This window comes from Palaemon carinicauda, chromosome 37, assembly GCF_036898095.1.
Source record: "Palaemon carinicauda isolate YSFRI2023 chromosome 37, ASM3689809v2, whole genome shotgun sequence".
Classification (NCBI taxonomy): domain Eukaryota; kingdom Metazoa; phylum Arthropoda; class Malacostraca; order Decapoda; family Palaemonidae; genus Palaemon; species Palaemon carinicauda.
Window position 1 is genome coordinate 67818336 of NC_090761.1, and position 15220 is coordinate 67833555.

The 15220-nt window shown below is 31.4% G+C and overlaps 1 protein-coding gene across 1 annotated transcript; it reads left to right on the forward strand.

Moving 5' to 3' along the window:
• Positions 1 to 1606: 1606 nt before the first annotated feature.
• LOC137629353 (probable glutamate receptor) lies at positions 1607 to 13615 on the forward strand. The gene is made up of 13 exons (XM_068360607.1): positions 1607 to 1642; positions 2404 to 2507; positions 2956 to 3046; positions 3467 to 3625; positions 4110 to 4123; positions 5310 to 5362; positions 6709 to 6926; positions 7469 to 7620; positions 8689 to 8799; positions 11166 to 11329; positions 12439 to 12512; positions 12768 to 12850; positions 13489 to 13615. Exons 2-13 carry the CDS (start codon positions 2464 to 2466, stop codon positions 13613 to 13615), a joined length of 1290 nt encoding a protein of 429 aa, XP_068216708.1. The 5' UTR covers positions 1607 to 1642; positions 2404 to 2463.
• Positions 13616 to 15220: the final 1605 nt, after the last annotated feature.

Here is a 15220-nt window from a genome sequence, read left to right on the forward strand (position 1 = left end):
TATATATATATATATATATATATATATATATATATATATATATATATATATATATATATATATTTATATGTATATATATATATATATATATATATATATATATATATATATATATATATATATATATATATACCGGTATATATATATATATATATATATATATATATATATATACATATATATATACCGGTATATATATATATATATATATATATATATATATACATATATATATATATATATATATATATATATATATATATATATATAATTTAATGTTGTTTCATTTCTTAAAATATTTTATTTTGATTGTTCATTACTTGTCTTGTAGTTTATTTATTTACTGGTTTCCTTTCCTCACTAGGTTATTCTTCACTGTTGGAGCCCTTGAGCTTATAGCATCCGGTTTTTCCAACTAAGGTTGTAGCTAGCTTATAATATACACACACACACACACACACACACACACACATATATATATATATATATATATATATATATATATACTGTATATATATAATTATATTTATAAATATATATATATATATATATATATATATATATATATGTATATATATATATATATATATATATATATATATATATATATATATATATACAATACATATATATATATATATATATATATATATATATATATATATATATATATATATATGTGTGTGTATATATAAATATATATAATAAACTTTTCCAAATGCCTTGTTTCTTTTTATATCCTTAAATGTGTTTGTTAAGGCTTAAAAGATTTTAGTCTTCCATAACAATTAAGTAAGTAATCATGATCTTTTAGATAAATCTGTCAAGTATATATCGAGATATGACACTTGCTAATTTCTTTTCTCTTGTGGGGCAGATTATTTTTTTGATAAGAAATTTGAAATTTGAGAGTTTTATATAAAGTATATAATACTAATGCAACTTGATTTTTTTGTAATTATCACTTAAACCTTATATATTTATCTCTCACTCTAAATTTTCTCTCTCTCTAGTCAATTCCCGCTTACCTGTCTCCTTTCTTTCTTACTTTACCTAAACCCTTCTCGAAGTCTAATCCCATGACGTTCATTCTTTCATGAAGTCCAGTAATGGTTTTTCAATTACTCCGTCAGATTTCGTATTCTTCCTAACACCTGGCAAATTAGGTTTCTTACGAGGACACCTGACGAAAGGTAATTCTTTGAAGTTCTTGTCTATATAAGGAACTACTTCTCTAAATATCTGTTCTTTTGACATTGTTGAAGACCAGATACACACGTCTACTGAGATCATCTTCGTTTCGCTTTGATTCAATGAGATTTAATATTGCTTTTTCTTTTAGTTATAATTCTATTTTCTAGTTTTTGCCTGTTTTATCATCTACAGTAAAATAATATCTTGAGACAATTCTTTACGTAAAACTGACTTAGTTATAACTTATATATTCTTCGTTTAGATTTTATTCAACGATATATTGTTTTTGTTTTGTCACTATAATTTTATTTTCTAGCTTTTGCCTGTTCTATTATCTACAGTAAAATATTATCTAGAGACAATTGTTTACGTAAAACTGACTTAGTTATAACTTAAAAATTCCTTGATAATGAGTAATAGGACATTCTTAAAAATAGCAGCTGGGGAGGTAAGTAATTATAAAATTATTTACCTACAAAATCACGTTAGAAAATTTCAATATTTGAGAACTCAAATAAACTCAGATAGACTATTTTCATTATCAATGGAATTGCATAAATCACACATTCATCTCAGTATATGATGAAATATATTCTAAAAAATTTCAAGTACCTCAAATATAATATCAAAAACGTAAGTCGAAAGATCAACTTGATTTCACGAATTTTAATACACACGATGGACCAGTGGATCAACCTGATTGCATGAATTTCAGCAGGGATGACAGACCCTTGACCATGATTTCCGTACCTTGCTACGTAACTATATATTTCACGAAATAGCCTACATTACCCCAATAACTTCAAATAAATAGATTCATGATCACAAACTTTCTATCCGATGACTAGATTTTCCTATCTTAAATACTGTTTAAAGGTTTAAGGCCGCTAATGAATGGCAGAGGCAAGGGACACTGACTTTGCCCTATCAAGCAGGACAATGCCCTAGAGACTGACCATATAAACACATGATCAGCGCCTAAGCCCCCTCTCTAAACAAGCTAGGACCAAGGAGGGCCCGGCAACGGCGGCTGATGACTCAGCAGATAGACTACAGGCTCCCCCAAACACCCCATCTTTAGCTCACAAGGATTGTGAGGTTGCAGCGACCAAAGAAACTAAGGAATTTGAGCGGTAGGATTTTCCAAAATAGAGGTTTACGTATGGCAATAATCAAGAAACATTAATAGTAACATCTTATGCATTTCAGTGGGTCCCTTGGACGAAGATAGTGGAGCTGGGGAACGGAACCGTGACTATACAAGGCCCTATGGATAATCTGTTGAGGATCATCTCCGAGAAGCTGAACTTCGGGTAAAGAATGATTGAATTCATAGTTCTAATTAAACAAAGTATTTATCCATGATCTCTGAAGTGAATTTTACTGTATATGAAAACATTCTTTACAGATTTATGTTTTCCTTCATAATTCTATCTTTGTTAATCTTCATAGTCATTGCTGGTTTGTATAACATCTACAAATATTCTACCATACAGAAGAATAAATAAATAGATTATCATTGCTCTTGAGAGAGAGAGAGAGAGAGAGAGAGAGAGAGAGAGAGAGAGAGAGAGAGAGAGAGAGAGATTTTGGATATCTCAAAATATAATTATAAAAAAAAACAGGAAAATATTATTAACTTTTAGTAGTCTTTGCTCTTTTGTGGATTTTGATAGTAGCACAGTTATCATAACCGAACTTTAAATCAGCATTTATTAAATCTACGGATCTAATATTACATGATTTAAAAAAATTTCAAAGGTACGAGCTTCTACAGCCGCCCGATCGTGTCTGGGGAGTAGCTGGCGCCGACGGGAATTGGACGGGAATGTTAGGAATGCTTCAGAGAGAGGTGAGAATATATATATATATATATATATATATATATATATATATATATATATATATATATATATATATACATATATATATATATATATATATATATATATATATATATATATATATATATATATATATATATATACAGTGGATCCTACGAGCACAAATGCTTTCGGTGTGCAAAAGATCATTTTCCCATATATCAAACAAAAATGTGAAGGATACTAGGAGCAAATAATAATAATAATAATAATAATAATAATAATAATAATAATAATAATAATAATAAATTTCTCCTATCACTCAGCCACTACACAATCCACTGTCCAGCTGATAATCCCAACCATATTAAAAAACTCACGATATAATGATTACTACTATTTACCTCCATCTCCCTATCATCAGTTTTTTTTTCTTCTGTGCATTCAAGGAAGTGGAGATGGCCGTGGGCCCGTTTGCCGTGTCCAGAGCCAGAGAGACCGTGTGCGATTTTTCGGCGCCCGTGTACGCCGAAAACATGGCTATATTGATGGTGCGTCCTGGCATACAAAGTGATCTGTCTGGGTTCCTGAAGCCGTTTACTCCGATTGTAAGTGTTACCTGAGTACTTATGTTTTTCGTAGTAAGTTACTTGATTACTGACTACTTTTTTTTGTAGTAGGTTACTTAATTTCTGTAGTGTTTATTGTTTGAGCGGTTTTTTTTTATGAGTGGTTACTTGAGTAGCCTACTGGTCTACTTCTGTCGTAGTAGGTTACATAGTTCCTGTAGTGTTTGTTGTTTGAGATGGGTTTTTCATGATTGGTTACTTAATCACTTGTCTACTTTTTGTAGTAGGTTACTTAATTCCTGTAGTGTTTGCTGTTAATTTTTTTTTTATTTGTTGTTACTTGAACATAAGCCAACTATTTTTTTTAGCAATTTACTTAATTCTTGTTGTGTTTATTGTCAGAGCTGAGTTTGTATGAGTTTATAATCAGTAATTACTTGTTAACACTAGGCAAATTACATTTTTTGCAAATGTTTTTTAGAAGTTACAATATCTTTTTTTATTTACCCCTTTCTCCCATCAGTACAACGTTACTATGTAATGGTATTACATATATGTCAGGTGGACCTTCTAACAGTTGAATATATTCATTACTTATCATCATCATCATCGTCTCCTCCTACGCCTATTGACCGAAAGGGTCTCTGTTAGATTTAGCTAGTCGTCCCTATCTTGAGCTTTTAAATCAATACTTTTCCATTCATCATCTCCTACTAAATGCATCATAGTCCTCAGCCATGTAGGCCTGGGTCTTCCAACTCTTCTAGTGCCTTGTGGAGCCTAGTTAAACGTTTGGTGAGTGCGAAGAGCATGCCCAAACCTTTTCCATCTACCCCTCACCATGATGTCATCCACATATGGCACTCGAGTAATCTCTCTTATTGTTTCATTTCTAGTCCTCACATAAATTCTATTTATTATTATTATTATTATTGTTATTATTATTATTATTATTATTATTATTATTATTATTATTTATTTATTTATTATTATTATTATTACTGCCGCGGAGGTAGCAGCAGTAGGGGACTCAGCATTATGAAGCTTCATCTGTGGTGGATAATGTGGGAGGGTGGGCTGTGGTACCCTAGCAGTACCAGCTGAACTCGGTTGAGTCCCTTGTTAGGCCGGAGGAACGTAGAGAGTAGAGGTCCCCCCCCCCCTTTTTTTTTTTTTTTTTTTTTTTTTTTTTTTTTCATTTGTTGATGTCGGCTACCCCCCAAAATTGGGGGAAGTGCCTTGGTATATGTATGTATGTATGTATATATTATTATTATTATTATTATTATTATTATTTTTCAGGTGTGGATGATGATCATAATTTCCATGATCCTTACGGGAACAACTTTTGCCTTTTCAATGATACGGGAGGGCGTCATCTTTGACCGGCACCATACGTGAGTGTTTATTGTGCCATATGTATAGGAAGTTGAGGCTGGTATGTGTGTGTAGATAGATACATACATACTCTCTTATACTTATTTGTTATATCTTCAGTGAGGTACCTGAAAATTGCGTAATTAACTGTTTTCGTTATTGTTGTTTTTTTAAATAACTTCAGCCTTTAATCTTTTTAGGATGTTCAACGCGGAAAACGTTATACTTCTTTGTGATCATAAAACTTAGGACAAACTATTATTATTATTATTATTATTATTATTATTATTATTATTATTATTATTATTATTATTATTATTATTATTATTATTATTATGTTTTCCAGGCAAATAATTTCCAAGTCCACGATTTGGGTCATGAAAACTCTAACACAAGAAGGTAAGAAGCATCACTTAGTTGCAAAGTCAACTTTGCCTCCACTTCCGTTTGCAATCTCGGTAACTTAATCGTTTTCACCTTAGAATAGAATCTGAGGAACACCATCTTCTTTCCTACCGTTATCCCTACATTAAGGGGTCGGTTGCCTGATGCGCCCTCTGCAGTGCCTTCTATCAAAAGCATTCTCTTCTCTCTATACTGTATCATCCTTCACCTTATCTCGCCATCTAATTCTTTGCTTCCTCTTGATCTTCTTCCTCTAACAGGTTCCTCCCAAGCCCTCATCACTCCCGACCCTCTATCCATCTTCAACACGTACTTACAACATCTCTGGACACTCTTATTATTATTATTATTATTATTATTATTATTATTATTACTAGCCAAGCTACAACCCTAGTTGGAAAAGCAAGATGCTATAAGCCCAAGGGCTCCAATAGGGAAAAATAGCCCAGTGAGGAAAGGAAATAAGGAAATAGATAAATGATGAGAACAAATTAACAATAAATCAGTCTAAAACAGTAATAACCTTAAAACAGATATGTCCTATATAAACTATTAACAACGTCAAAAACAGATATGACATATATAACTATAAAAAGACTCATGTCAGCCTGGTCAACATAAAAACATTTGCCCCAACTTTGAATTTTTGGAATTCTACTGATTCAACTACCCAATTTGGAAGATCATTCCACAACTTCGTAACAGCTGGAATGAAACTTCTAGAATACTGTGTAGTACGCCTGCCAGTCTCCTTATTTCATCATTTTCTAATCTTTCAAACAGTGATATTCCCATAATCCACCTCAGCATGATCTGAAGGTTCAAATTTGACATATGCTTTCTAGGGGAATCCTCCCTTTTTGTAGAGAGCTGATAAGTTTCTAACGCACAAGATAATACTGGTAGGGCCACCCGATTTAATACTTTTATTTTTGGAGAGAGAAGCAAATTACTTTTCATAATCTCATTTAGTTTACCAAAAGCTCTCCATACCCTTCTCATCCTTCTTTTAATTTCGGTATCATGTCCTGGGAATACATACAGTATATATATATATATATTATATATATATATATATATATATATATATATATATATATATATATATATATGAGGGCCACCCGATTTAATACTTTTATTTTTGGAGAGAGAAGCAAATTACTTTTCATAATCTCATTTAGTTTATCAAAAGCTCTCCATACCATTCTCATCCTTCTTTCAATTTCGGTATCATGTCCTGGGAATACATACAGTATGTATATATATATATATATATATATATATATATATATATATATATATATATATATATATATATATATATATATATATATTTCCAGCCTCAGAGAATCTCCCGACAAGCGACGGCTGTCGCGTCGTCATCGTCACTTGGCTCTTGGCATCCTTCGTCTTCATGTCCTCCTACAGTGGCATCCTCACGGCTATGCTGACAGTACCCCGGGTCACTATTCCCGTAGATTCGATCGAGGATCTAGTGGCGCAGAAAGATCTCCCTTGGAGGCTCGAGGCAGGGTCAATGATGTATCAATATTACCAGGTAAATATATTGTAATTTCTCTCTCTCTCTCTCTCTCTCTCTCTCTCTCTCTCTCTCTCTCTCTCTCTCTCTCTCTCTCTCTCTCTCTTTCTCTCCCTCTCTCTCCTTCTTCTTCTTCTTATTATTATTATTATTGTTGTTGTTGTTGTTGTTGTTATTATTATTACGAGTCCTTGAATATCCTTGGTTTTCGTAAAATGTATTTAGTCTATTTGTGAATATATCTTTATAAGAATCTATATATATATATATATATATATATATATATATATATGTATATACATATATATATATATATATATATATATATATGTATACATATATATCATCTTTCTATTATGAACAGATAAAATAAGGAAAATAGACTATAAAGCAAACAAAAAAAGCAATAAATCATATCAAAACATACCACGAAGAACAGAAATTTTAATGTCAACAAATCAGCTAATAGTTCCCCCACTCTCTCTCTCTCTCTCTCTCTCTCTCTCTCTCTCTCTCTCTCTCTCTCTCTCTCTCTCTCTCTCTCTCTCTCTCTCTCTCAGGAAGCTACAGAGGGCATGAGGAAGAAGGTATTCGACGGACACGAAGGGTTATTCCAAGACTGCTGGGCCGCCAGGAGTCCCATTTCTGAAGGAGAATTCGCCGGGATCTGCGACCTCACGACGATGAAGAAGGCCATGTCTTGGGATTTCAGGTGAGAGAGGCGGGCTTAGTGGAGTCAGACTTGAGACTCTGATATATGTATATCTCTAAGGCATTGTCCTGCTTGATAAGGCAATGTCACTGTCCCCTGCCTCTCCCATTCATGGACGACCTCTAAACCTTCAAACTCTCTAACCAGTGTATGACTACTCCCTCTCTACCCTTACCCGAAGGATGGGGAGAGCTATGTGTGACCGGAGAGAATTACATATCTGCATATATTCACATATTTGTATATTTAGTCAAACACTTGCCTGGTAATCTGCTAGACAGAGTTCGAGACTAGCTCAAGTTCGATCATTTTTCGCACATCTGATCCTGTCATTTGTATATTGTTTCTGACAGGACCATTTAGAGTGATTGATTTTTGTATTCCTTTTTATTTGAGTATTTTAACGTCTGATACCTATATTATTATTATTATTATTATTAGTAGTAGTAGTAGTAGTAGTAGTAGTAGTAGTAGTAGTAGTAGTAGTATTAGTATTATTATTATTTTCTAAGCTACAATCCTAGTTGGAAAAGCAGGATGCTATAAGCCCAAGGGCCCCAACAGGGAAAATAGCCCAATGAGGAAAGGAAACCGGGAAAATTAAAATATTTTATGAAAAGAAACAATATAATAATAATAATAATAATAATAATAATAATAATAATAATAATAATAATAATAATAATAATAATAATATTAATAATAATAATCTTTATTTCAGCAAAAGCCATATACAGAGTTGCGATAAGGGTACAGTGATCTTACACTTTTGACATCGGTAAAAAAAAGATGAGAAATGCAATAATATCAGTGATATTTTACAAACATTTCATATATAAACTTTAAAACTTTTAACAAAACAAGAAGAGAAGAAATTAGATAGAATAGAGTGCCCAAGTGTACCCTCAAGGAAGAGAACTCTACCCCAAGACATTGGAAGACCATGGCACAATGGTTATGGCACTGCCCAAGACTAGAGAACAATGGTTTGATTTTGGAGTTTCCTTCTCCTAGAAGAGCTGCTATATCTATATCTACATCTATATCTATATCCTTTTTCCTTCACAGTACATCTGGATCTTGCCACCTGTACATCTCAAGGGAAGTGGCCTACAGCAACGTCATGATAGCCACAGCCTACAAGACAAACTCCTCTTATAAAGCAAGAGCAAATTACTGGTGAGTTATTAGCTGTTTTCAAAGGATCTTTTCGTCTAAGCAAAGGGTTCGGAACACCAAAATTAGCAGTGGTATTATTTTGAAATCCGATAATAATAATAATAATTATTATTATTATAATTATAATAATAATAATAATAATAATAATAATAATAATAAATAATAATAATTATAATGATAATAACAACAATAATAATAATAATAATGATAATAATAATAATAGTAATAATAATAATAACAATAACAATGATAATAATAATAATAATAATAATAATAATAATAATAATAAAAATAATAATAATAATAAATAATAATAATTATAATGATAATAACAACAATAATAATAATAATGATAATAATAATAATAACAACAATAATAATAATAATAGTAATAATAATAATAACAATAATAATAATAATAATAATAATAATGATAATAATAATAATAATAATAATAATAATAATCTTTAATTCAGCAAGAACCATATACAGAATTACAATGTTGTTACCCTTATGACATCAGTAGAAAAAAAAATAAAAAAATGCAATAATAATAAAAACAAAAGTTAAGACCTACAGATATATAGAATATGTGAAATTATCTAGAGATTAATTGAATCTTTATGCCCCTCTAATTATGTTTTAATTTCTTTCTTTAAAATATAATTACCAATAGTTAATTGAGTTTTTATGTCCCTCTAATTGTGTTTTAATTTCTTTCTTTAAAATATAATTACCAAAATTGTGTTTTAACTTCTTTCTTTAAAATATAATTACCAATAGTTAATTGAGTTTCTATGTCCCTCTAATTGTGTTTTAACTTCTTTCTTTGAAATATAATTATCAATAGTTAATTGAGTTTCTATGTCCCTCTAATTGTGTTTTAACTTCTTTCTTTGAAATATAATTATCAATAGTTAATTGAGTTTCTATGTCCCTCTAATTATGTTTTAACTTCTTTCTTTGAAATATAATTACCAATAGTTAATTGAGTTTCTATGTCCCTCTAATTGTGTTTTAACTTCTTTCTTTGAAATATAATTATCAATAGTTAATTAAGTTTCTATGTCCCTCTAATTATGTTTTAACTTCTTTCTTTGAAATATAATTACCAATAGTTAATTGAGTTTCTATGTCCCTCTAATTATGTTTTAACTTCTTTCTTTGAAATATAATTACCAATAGTTAATTGAGTTTCTATGTCCCTCTAATTGTGTTTTAACTTCTTTCTTTGAAATATAATTATCAATAGTTAATTGAGTTTCTATGTCCCTCTAATTGTGTTTTAACTTCTTTCTTTGAAATATAATTATCAATAGTTAATTGAGTTTCTATGTCCCTCTAATTATGTTTTAACTTCTTTCTTTAAAATATAATTATCAATAGTTAATTGAGTTTCTATGTCCCTCTAATTATGTTTCAACATCTTATGTCATTATCTATTTTAAGATGATTTTGGAATACCGAACAATAAAAACATCACTGTTATTTCTTTAAAGTATAATTATCAAGATAATTGAATTTTTTATATTCTTCTAGTTAAGTTTTAACTTCGTTCTCTGAAATATAATTATCAGAAGTTAATTGAATTGTATGCCTTTAATTATGAATAAAACTCTTTCTTATAAAAATAATTATCAAGAAATTAATTGAGGTTTAATGCCCTTAGAACTATGGTCCATCATCGTATGTCATTATTTAATTAACATGATTTTGGAATACCGAACAATAAAAACATCACTGTTATTTCTTTTAAGTATAATTATCAAGATGCTAATTGAATTTGTATGGCCCTCTAATTGTGTTATAATTTCTTTCTTTAAAATGTAATTATCAAGAGTTAATTGAGTTTTTATGCATCTAATTATGTATAAACCTCTTTCTTATAGATATAATTATCAGGAGATTAATTGAATATGTATGGCCCTCTAATTGTGCTATAACTTCTTTCTTTAAAATGTAATTATCAAGAGTTAATTGAGTTTCTAAGCATCTAATTAGGTATAAATCTCTTTCTTATAAATATAATTATCAGGAGATTAATTAAATTTGTATGGCCCTCTAATTGTGTTATAATTTCTTTCTTTAAAATGTAATTATCAACAGTTAATTGAGTTTTTATCCCTGTAATTATGCATAATCATCTTTATTATGAATATAATTATCAAGAAATCAATTGAGTTTTTATGCCCCTCTAAATCTAGTCCAACATCCTACGCCAGTATCTTTTATTTAAGAAGATTTTGGAACCTTCAAGATTTCAACTTTCAATGACAGGAGTAGGCCTACCTTATCAATAGATAATAAGTAATACTTCTATCTATCGTTTTAGTTGTTATGTTTATTCAATTAATTCATCTCTTAAGGATTCAGAGAGTGAAAGAAGCAGGCCTTATAGACCTATGGCTTCAGCGAGAAATCACAAACACCTCCCAATGTTTACAACCGCCATCGGCAGATCGATCTTCCAGTGCTGGAATTAAGCTGAACATAGAAGCCTTTACGGGACCCATACTTGTTCTGGTTGGGGGTGAGTAGAAAATTAAGTTTAGTTTTACCAAATCATCTTTATTATTATTATTATTATTATTATTATTATTATTATTATTATTATTATTATTAAGGACCTATACTTGTTCTGGTTGGGGGTGAGTAGAGAATTAAGTTTAGTTTTACCAAATTATTATTATTATTATTATTATTATTATTATTATTATTATTATTATTATTAAGGACCCATACTTGTTCTGGTTGGGGGTGAGTAGAAAATTAAGTTTAGTTTTACCAAATTATTATTATTATTATTATTATTTTTATTATTATTATTATTATTATTAAGGACCCATACTTGTTCTGGTTGGGGGTGAGTAGAAAATTAAGTTTAGTTTTACTAAATTGTTTATTATTATTATTATTATTATTATTATTATTATTATTATTATTATTATTATTATTATTATTATTATTATTATTATATATCACTGATATTATTGCATATCTCATCTTTTTTTTACTGATGTCAAAAATGTAAGATCATTGTAATTCTGTATATGGCTTTTGCTGAAATAAAGATTATTATTATTATTATTATTATTATTATTATTATTATTATTATTATTATTATCATCCAAGAAGGAAAACTCTTCGTACCCATGAATAAACAAATTTTAACATCAAAGAATTACAAAAAGAAAGATGAATAAAAATATTATAGTGGTTTAAACATAATATATTGTTATAATAATAATAATAATAATAATATTAATAATAATAATTATTATTATTATTATTATTATTATTTCAGCAAAAGCCTTAAGCAGAGTTACAATAAAGGTACAGTGTTAACTTACACTTATGAATACAGTAATAAAAGAAATACAACAACACGTGATTACAGTACATCATTAGCAGGTTGAGCACAGAAATCAAAGGTCAAGAACACGTGTAATGTTCAATGTAAAAGATAGTACCAGACTTAGATGTGAAAAATACGGGTAATGGATAGGTGCAGATAAAAACAAAATTTAAGACCTACAGATGTACAAAATATGTGACAGTAGCAAAGGCAAAAATAATTTTTTTTTTTTAAGTACTGAGATAAGGTTACATTAGAGATATAACAATGATACACTACAACAGATGCTGAGACGGTCATCTATAAATCAGGCCGGGAGCACAATAGCGACTCTGTGGCGCCACAAAGCCACAGCATCGTGTGGCGGGGATGTGGTCTCCCATAGGTTTCCATTATTTTCAAGGTTTGCCGCGCAAACTAGCGACTGTGGCTCTCTGTCGCTCATCCCCGCCACAGGCGTGGCGTGGCTTTGAAAACAATGGAAACCTATGGGAGACCACATCCCCGCCACACGATGCTGTGGCTTTGTGGCGCCACATAGTCGCTAGTGTTCTCCCGGCCTTATTGTATACTGGTAGTATATTATGTAAATGAATACATAACTATTTCTCAGGTCTCACACTCGGATTCCTCTCGCTCATCTTGGAGATCCTCTACAGCCGAGCTTCGAATTAACTCCAAGATGACAAACTCCTTGTACGTATCTCAATTACAGTGTTTGGTCAGCTGTAACGACGAGCAAATGGAATCCTACTAATCATATTGTATTTGATTCTCCTATGTTAAAGTTATATAGAAATAGAAATGTTGCAAATTTAACTATTTTTATTCTATTAACCAAAGTTCTGATATTTTCATTTGGATGGGAAAATATTTATTTGGTTTTAAGGATGACAGACAAGTTTTCATTTCGTAGAATATTACAAAATTCTTATTCCTATAAAATCTACTAGCTGATATAAAATTGATTCATTTTTTTTTCTAATTTCACACCGTGTGAAAACTCGAAAGAATTATGATTCCGAAAGACTAAAGATAAGTTTCTAGATTTAATATATTCAGTTTTATTTTCCATCTATTGTAATTAATTGTATATTTTCAAGTGACAACAAACACACGACCTTCCTAAATACCCAGAAAACATCGCAATAACCATAGAAAACAGGTGCAAACGAAAAAAGAAAAAAAAAAAAGTTTCGTTTGAGGCGCACATCCCCGTAGAGTTTTGAACTCGCCAAGCCCCAGTGTCCGAGAGTGAATGATGGTATGGGTAATTCGCTTTGACATTTATGGCCTCGTGAGACGCGATTTTGACCTCTATCGACTGCCCATAGAGTCGAGGGTTCCCTGCCATACCTGTGCCTGACACGGAACTCTGACCCCAACGGACCGACCGTAAAGCCCAAAATGGCACAGCGATACGCCCGTAAGGTCGAATTTGGCGTGATCCTACGTCTATAAGGGCGAGAGTTGCCCGTCGGAGGAGCCTCCCCGCCGAGAAAACATGACTTTAATGACTCCAGAACAATGGAAAGGCGTCGGAGCGTAAGAGGATAATTGTAGGGTTTGGGTGGTTTGCTAATCGGATCTGTCAGCACCTTCTTACCCAAAAGAATTTATGGAAGTTTCGGGCTTGAGGTCATGGACAAGGGAGAGTGAGAGTGAGAGAGTGGATGGAAGAGCCACCGAAGTAGTCCTAACGGCGTCGCCTTGTACCCACTTAGGAGGAGCTACGGTTTTACGGCGTCGCCTTGTACCCACTTTGGAGGAGCCACGGTCTAGCACAGTGGTTCCCAAACTGGGGGGCGCGCCCCACTAGGGGGGCGTGTGGACGATGCAAGGGGGGGCGTGAAGTCATTTGCTCGAAATTACTTGTTTAATAGAATAAAATCATTAAAAGAAATATCTTCCCATGTACCCAAAACTAGGTGAAAAAGCATTTAGTGTGATTCTTCCCTTTTCTTCTACTTATCTTTGTGAAGCAGGATGTTCAGCTCTTGTTATTCTTAAAACAAAACAGTGCAACTGACTTGATGTAGAAAATTATTTGCGTTGTGCGCTGTCATCCTTCTATCCTAGAATTTTTGATCTTGTGAGGAAGAAGCAGCAGCATCCAGCTCACTAAATTTGACCAGAAATTGTGCCTTAGTCTCATAAGTGTTTCTAAATATGATATGCTATGTTTTCAAATTATCCATTCTTAAAATTGCAACTAAATTTTGCCAATTTGCTCATTTTCAAACTTTTTTCGCTCACTTTGAACCAAATGTTTCGTATTTAGTTACTGGAATGTACTATTATTTGTTTGAGTGGCTTTCATTATTAAAATGTAATACAAACAGAGATCTGTTTTCCTATGCAATGCTAAGAAATAAATGTAAGAATCATTTCATATAGAAAAAAAGAGAGGAGTGGGCGTACGGGTCTACTGGAAGCAAAAGGGGGCGTCAGGTAAGATAGTTTGGGAACCACTGGTCTAGCAGGACCCTGGGGGTGTAGATACCTAGACCGTAGGACGAGCTTTTATATTCGCTACCTTGCTTCAAAGTTCGAAGTTATTCGCCTGAGGTGATTCTTCTTAGTTCTTTTTCATATCTGCTATGCAGTAGATTAGATTCTGTTTTCATTTATTAGTTTTCAATACTTTGACTTTGATGAGGTTTATTTTCCATCTTCTGTGATAGTAGATAACAGATGAGTCTAGGGCTTTTCACAGAGAGAGAGAGAGAGAGAGAGAGAGAGAGAGAGAGAGAGAGAGAGAGAGAGAGAGAGAGCGAGTCAAAAACCTTTGTTCCATTATAAAATGGTTATTCTGTTACATAACAATATAAATTATTTACATAAAATTCACAATAATTTAGGATATATATACATTAAAGTAAAATTTTAAAAACATTGCTTTAGTTTCTTTATGAATAAATCAGAACTAACATTTATACATTTTCTTATTTCCAGAGGTACAGTAGTTTATTCCAGCAAGCTGGGTCCCTTATTGCCATTGAGCGTGAACCCAAATCCGTTCGATAGCTGTCTACATATAGATTTTCATTCTGTCTTGTTAATGCA